Source organism: Chrysochloris asiatica, unplaced genomic scaffold, assembly GCF_000296735.1.
Source record: "Chrysochloris asiatica unplaced genomic scaffold, ChrAsi1.0 scaffold00115, whole genome shotgun sequence".
In the NCBI taxonomy this organism is placed as follows: domain Eukaryota; kingdom Metazoa; phylum Chordata; class Mammalia; order Afrosoricida; family Chrysochloridae; genus Chrysochloris; species Chrysochloris asiatica.
The window spans coordinates 7,553,881-7,561,092 of NW_006408633.1; the positions used below are offsets into that span (position 1 = coordinate 7,553,881).

At 38.3% G+C, this 7,212-nt stretch overlaps 1 protein-coding gene across 2 annotated transcripts in view; it reads right to left on the bottom strand.

Moving 5' to 3' along the window:
• Window positions 1-7,212, bottom strand: part of KIT (v-kit Hardy-Zuckerman 4 feline sarcoma viral oncogene homolog) — a 136,376-nt gene that overhangs the window by 67,408 nt on the left and 61,756 nt on the right. For both annotated transcript variants that reach the window (XM_006868058.1, XM_006868057.1), the window contains exons 3-4: window positions 4,471-4,752; window positions 2,939-3,079 (exon numbers count right to left, since the gene is read on the bottom strand). In XM_006868058.1, the coding sequence (XP_006868120.1) occupies window positions 2,939-3,079; window positions 4,471-4,752 (423 nt within the window). The remainder of the gene's footprint in view (window positions 1-2,938; window positions 3,080-4,470; window positions 4,753-7,212) is intronic.

The following is a 7,212-nucleotide window of genomic DNA, read 5'->3' on the forward strand; positions in this document are numbered from 1 at the left end:
AGTGACAGTAGCCACATGTGTCTGTGTTCTAAACACAGAATCCCTACCAGATTTTGAATACTTAGTATGAAAACAACATAAACTCCTTCATTAATAATTTTTACATTGTTGTTCAGTTCTGAAGGGTCGGTTCTATCTCATAACCAACATGTATAGAGTTTTCAAGCAATGGGTGGGTTTGAACTGCTGATGTTTTGGTTAGCAGTCCAATGTGTATCCTACAGCGTCACACCAGGACTCTACAACTTTTGTATTTGGTAGATCATATTTTGGATTGTTGCTGTTGTTACGTGCTGTGGAGTCAGTTCCGACTCATAGCAACCCTGCATAGGGTGTCTGAGGCTGTAAATCTTTATGGGAACAGTAAGCCTCATCCTTGTCCTGTGGAACATCCTTGTCTTGTGCCAATCTTGAGATTAGCAGCCCGACTCATAACCTCTATGCAACCAGAGCTCCTTCCAGTTTGGAACATTCTGAAGTTTTGAAGCTGCCACCTTCTAAGAGATCCTTCTAATAATTGGCAGAGGTCTCCCATTTACCTGTAAAAGTGACCTGTTAAGAAGGCAAAACTGCACAGCTTCACCTGGCTTTTTCTAGTCTATCATCCCAGTGTCTCCTCTACAAGTGCAGAATGACATATAAACATTTCAAATTCTAACTTCAAAAAAAAAAAACAACTTTTTTTTAAATTCCTAGTGTGTGTGTGTGGGGGGGGGAGGTGTTTTAAGATAAGCACTGGACTTCTAACCAAAAGGTCTACAGTTCAAAACCACCAGCTGCTCCTCAGAAACTCTATATAGGATCATTAAGGTTTGGAACCAACTCCATGGCACTTAACAACAGTTATTTTAAGAATCCAAAAGTCTGCAATAGGATGGTCCACACAGCAACAGTGAACATCAATACTGGAGGGAAGAATTGGTCGTAAGGGAGGCAAAGTCAAGTCCAAACACCATTATTTACAATGCTGTCATAGATCAGAGAAGTCCAAGACTGCTAATATCGAGGTTGGCAGTTCAACTACACTAGCTACTCCTCAGAAGCCATATCCAAAAGTTGTTATGGGTCAGAGACAACTCGACAGCGACAGCATTTGACAATAACAACAACAACATAGATCAACATTAAAAAAAAGAGTAAAAACAGTAGGATTTAGAAGCATTAGAGAAGCAAAACCAAGAGCATTACAAGTGTTGAGACTCTTTGGGTCAAAACAAACAATTGCAAAAATCCCTTATCCAAATTCTATTGTGAGTTAAGCTCATTCTAAATACTCAGAATCAAACACTACAGTTTTTTTTTTTTAATTTAATAATTTGATAGGGCTAATCATGCTAACATTATTCCAAATAAAGCCAAAGTATATCAATAGAAGATTCATGGATGAACCTTGGCATAGAGCCATAAACCCCATCTGCAAGTCACACATTCCATATTGTCTGCTGCCCGTGATTTGGTTTTTCTTAACCCTTGGAGGGACACACTGGGATTTCCCCTAAGAGCTTATAACACTGAGGGCTTATCTATTGCACCAGTGGATTAATTGGGAATGGCATGCAAGGCTCCTGGGAAAAATGGTTCAGAACAAAACTGCCTGGGGCAATTTAATTTCTCATTTCAAGAAGGCTAATTTTCAAGTTATTCAGAGAACCTAATATATACAAGAGCTTAAATTTTCTCTCAACAGAAATCAAGGATTATAGGCAGCCAATTAATATAGGATTGTGTTCTGTAAGATTAGACAAAAATCCATTCATAAGCTATTGCTTTTATTAAATTATATGATATGAAAACTAAAACTTGTTTCCCTGAACCATTGGTTTATGGTACAATCCATTCTTCTAGTCAATGGCAGGCTTCATTTAACAAGGTGTCATCCATCACAAGTCTACATAAATACCATTATAATGTCTTTGCATTATGTTAATCACCATGGTTACTTGTTTAGCAAAGAATTCTTTAAACAGGCAGGAAATTGCCAATGTTGAATATAGGGCATGAGGAGAAGAAGAAAATATGGTATTTTTTGTTCCCCCAATGTAATACAAATATTATAAAGAAAAACCACTGACAGCTAATTAGATAGATAGATTACTTAACAAAAAACAACAACAACAAAAATCAACTATTGAAAACTTAGGGAATGGAAATTTTAAGTAAGACATTAGTAAAATTAGACATCTTATAGACTCGCTATTAATATAAATATTTAGAAAAGAAAAAGTGGATAAAGTTTATTTAATTTTAAGATATGCCTAACACTGTATCAAACATATTGCCAGCATTCAATAAGCCTTTGTTAAATGAATCAGAACCTAGACATGTTCAAATGTTTCAAGTTAAAGATATCTGCTTTATTAATAGCTACTAAAACAAATAATAAACCATTAGCAATTTAATTTCAGGTAACCAGTCTCAAAGGAGGAAATCAGATCCATATGAAAAGAACCCCGTCTCTTAGACTGCTTTGGACATTTAATGGAGACAGAAGAGCTTTTTGATTTATACCTGAGAAGATTTAACATTTTAAAAAACAAAAGGAAAAAATGTCAGCAACTCTTCATAATAGTTTTTAATAATCTGGTCTGAATAATGTACACAATACCTTTAAGGCAAATTATTTATGCACTTAATCATTCTGGGGTTTTTTTTTTTTTGTATTTTCTTACTTAAGTTATTCAGAGAAACAGCATGAAACAAACAATGAATCCAAAGTTCTCTCCTCAACTTTCTAAAGATGCATTTACAAAATGGCATTCATTTGTTAGTAATAATGAACCTACATGCCTACATATGGAGGTGTCAAAGGGGAAAATATACATCTTAACACACTCCCAGATAATTCCACCTCAGACAGACACACCAGCTGAGCCACTCCCAAGATACCCAGCAGGGATCTCTTACAGAAATCAGCCCCAGAATGAATGAAACAATGAACTCACCTGACTGTTTTCCCATCTCCACATCGAGATCACAGAACTAGACTCATCTTTGATTGTACATGTCACGGTAAATTCTTCTCCCTCCCTAAGAAGGTAGTATGCTTTCGATACAGAGACGACTGGGACATTTTTGATGGCTAGAAGAAAGCGGAACGTGGCACTCATAAAATATGCTTATAGCATAAACTTTTAACACACATCCCTTTCAGCATGTTCACAGTTTATTTTTGCCATCCTTTAAATACCCAAGCAAGGTAGTAACACATATCTGCAGTACTTGCATATCTGATGACACCAGCAATTAAATCATCTATCCTTCAAGGCAAGTCATTAAAAATTAGTGAAAAAGATCTAAATATCTACTTTGAGTTCTAATGCTAAAGAACAATGCATTTCAAAACAGTAGAATCCCTGTCAGAGTGGGACCAACTTTAATCTTTACCTCAGACAATTCTCCATGATGTTATGAGGCCATACGTAACATACCACTAATGTTTAAACAAAAAGGCATCTTTCCAAGTTTTAAATATCCACACTTTTCTTAATTTCAATGAGCATACTTTTTAAAAAGTCTTTCGGAAATCTGTACTTAACAGCTGAATGTTGACTGAGACGGGATTAGTTGATCTCTGAGATACAAAACCTAAATTACCAAAAAATTCGACACAATGCTACAGTAAGAACATGTCATAGTCAGCTGCTACTTTTCTCCTCAGATTACAAACAGTTTGAGAATGTATTAAAATAAATTAACATAGGAGAAAGTCATTTATTTATTATATTAATAGCAAATTAAAGAGTGAATAATCTGTATGCTAATCTTTTCAGGGTACATAAAGCTTCCCAATGAGCTTCTCTTAGAATACTGCAAGTGTGACATTTTGGAGTATCCTGAGTCAGTAGGCTTAACTACTGTCCTAAGTAAAGTCCAAATGCCAGTTTACTGTATGCACACCCAGCTCAGCTGGGATAACAGACATGGAATGGTCATGTGAGGTTGTGACTGTTAAATACAAATTACACAAGCAGAGGGCATTATTTTGCAGAGGGGAGGCACTTTCTTGATGAATACCCAGCTTCCTGATTCTATGTCAAGATGGTCCAAAGTGGACTGAGAAACCAGTTGTTAAGTTGACTCCACTTACAAGGGCCCCATGTTTGTCAGAGTAGAAAGAAGGCCCCATGTTTGTCAGAGTAGAAAGAACTGTGTTCCATTGGGTTCCAAATGGCTGATTTTTTGAAAGCAGATTGCCAAGAACCAATTTCTTGAACACATTAATAGTTTGCACTTCTCAAGGATTCCGAGAAGTGAGATTGTTGTTGTTAAGTACTGTCAAGTTGGTCTCAACTCATAGCAACTCTTTATAATATTTTGAAGGTGCAGCTGGTGGGTTTGAACCGCCAACACTGAAGTTAGAAATCCAGTGCTTATCCTACAGCACCACACCAGGACTGTATGAATTGAGAAGCCCTTCGCAAATCAACAAATTCTCCCAAGTCCCAGAAGAAAATAAGAAAGGACCCGTACCTGCCCTCACTTTCAGGATGAACTTTTCTGACAGCTCCACCGTGCCTGCCCTTTCCGCAGAGCAGTGCATACAAAGCTGGTGATAGGTTCGCTTCACACTTCTGATAGTGATACCAGCCTTGGGGTCCGTGTCAAACACCAAGTCCTCAGGAATAGGTTTTCCCTCACAACCCTTGAGCGAGTAATTGGACACCTCCGGGTCCGTCAGAGGACAGCGGACCAATGCATCATTGCCTTCTTTCCCATACAGGAGCTGGTTCACCAGGAAAAGCTTGTTAGGATCTATAAGCATATCAAAAATCAGTGTGAACAGCTGCTCACAGGCACAGAACACATTTTTAAAATATTGAAAATGTTGTTTCCCATGATAACAACTCTCTATTGGCTCAAAACAGTCACTGAATCTTTTTCTTTGCAAGAAAAATCAAAATGTATCCAAATAATAATACTTAGCATTTATTAAACTCTTTTTATGTGTCAGAAACTAAATTCGGACCACTGCCATGGCACTGTAGGATAAGCATTGCATTGCGAACCACAAGGTCAAGTGGTTCAGCCCCAGCAACTGATCCTTGGAAACCCTGTACAGGGCCGCTATGAGTCGGAATAGATTCCATGGCACTTAACAACAACATCTATACACTGTATCTCAGTTCATCCTAAAGGAACCCATTAAAGGGATAGTTACTATCATCATCGTTTTACAGATGAAGAAACTCACGTCTCAGGAAAAGCAACATTCCTAAAGTGATATGACCAGAAAATGGTAAAAGAAAACCCAAACCCAGATCTGACTAAACACTGAAGTTTGAGCTTTCTTTCTGTCTTTCTTTTTTTGTGAATATTTTGTTACAACAGCTACTCATTTTCTAGAACAGATCACAAGACAGGGAGAGCCAGCTAATAATTAGCTAGTGTGATGTGTCCCTTCAGGGAACAGAAAAGGTTTTCTTTTCTCTCAATCCCTCTGGGCCCCTGCAAGATTTCCCAATCTCCTGAATCTCTCAGTTTCTGAAGAGAATCTAGAAAGGAATCGGCAGGTCAGAGTACAAATGACAAATGACACATGAGCCAGAGTCTATTCATGTATAAAACTGGTAAAGGAAATCAGATTTCCTTTACCAGTTCAGATGCACAAGGGAAGTTTATGAGTACCAGGAATACTGCGGCAAATAAACACACTATTAATATTCCTGCCAGGACAACAGAGAGAAGTGGGAATGCCTCACGTGGGCTGCCTGGGACCTCACATTAAGCGAAGATTCCATAGATACCATATGTTGCAATCCTCTACTGTATAATGAGAATACAAATATAGCAAATCCTGGAAAAACGAGCAATTCAAAAATGGTAAGACTGCACCTTGTCAAAGATGGGAAACTTGTGAGACCTGGAGAAACAAAAGGCTGTTCTGTTGATCTCTCAAAGGTTTCACTATATACAGATGTTTAGGCTGAGAGATGTTGTTGTTAAGTGCTGCCGAGTCAATCCCGACCCATAGTGACCCTGTATAGGGTTTCTAAGGAGTGGCTGGTGAGCTTGAACCACTGACCTTGCAGTTCAAACAGCTCTGCAGTCTGGTGCATTAACCCACAGCGCCAAGCAAGGCTAAGAGAGAGATGATGCTAAATTTGGTTTTACACCATCCTTTCCTTGTAGATTAGTGGGTTACAAATTAGACAGCTAAATAAAAGGTCAGCAGTATGAATATATCAATGGCTTCTTGGGAGAAAGATGAGGCTTTCTACTCCTGTGAAGATTGTTCTTGTTGTTGTTAGGTGCCATTGAATCAGTGCGGCCTCATAACAGAACAAAACACTGCTTGATCCTGTGCCAACTTCACAATTGTTGCTATATTTAAACCCACTGAGGCTGTCACTGTGCCAATCCATCTTGTTGGGGGTCTTCCTCTTTTTCTCTGACCCTCCATCTTACCAAGCATGATATCCTTCTCTAGTGACTGGTCCCTCCTGACAATATGTCCTAAGTATGAGAGACAAAGTTTGGCCATTCTAGCTTCCAAGGAGCACTATGGCTGCACTTCTTCCAATAAAGATCTTTTGGCAGTCCGTGGCACTTTCAATATTCTCCTCCAACACCATAACTCAAATGCATCAATTCTTCTTCAGTCTTCCTCATTCACTACCCATCTTTTGCATGCATATGAGGTTACTGAAAATATCATGGCAAGAGTTGCACCTTAGTCCTCAAATTGACATATTTGCTCTTCAACACTTTACAGAGGTCTTGTGCAATAGATTTGCCCAATAATGTAATACGTCGTTTGATTTCTTGACTGCTGCTTCCATGAGTGTTGATGGCTGATCCAAGCAAAATGAAGTCTTTGACAATTTCAATCTTTTCTCCACTTATATGGATGGATGCTATTTACTGGCCCAGGGGTGAGAATTTTGGGGTGTTTTTTTTTACATTGAGATGCAACCCATATGGAAGGTTGTGGTATTTGATCTTCATCAATAAGTATTTTAAATCCTCTTTGATTTCAGCAAACAAGGTTGTATCATCTGGATAACGCAGGCTGTTAATGAGTATTCTTCCAATCCTGATGCCCCATTCTTCTTCATATAATCAAGTTTCTCTGATTACTTCTTCAGCATACAGATTGAATAAGTATGGTGAAAGAATACAAACTTAGCGCACACCTTTCCTAATTTTAAGCCATTTGGTGTTCCCTTGTTCTGTTTGAACAACTGCCCCTTGGTCTTTGTACAGGTTCCTCAT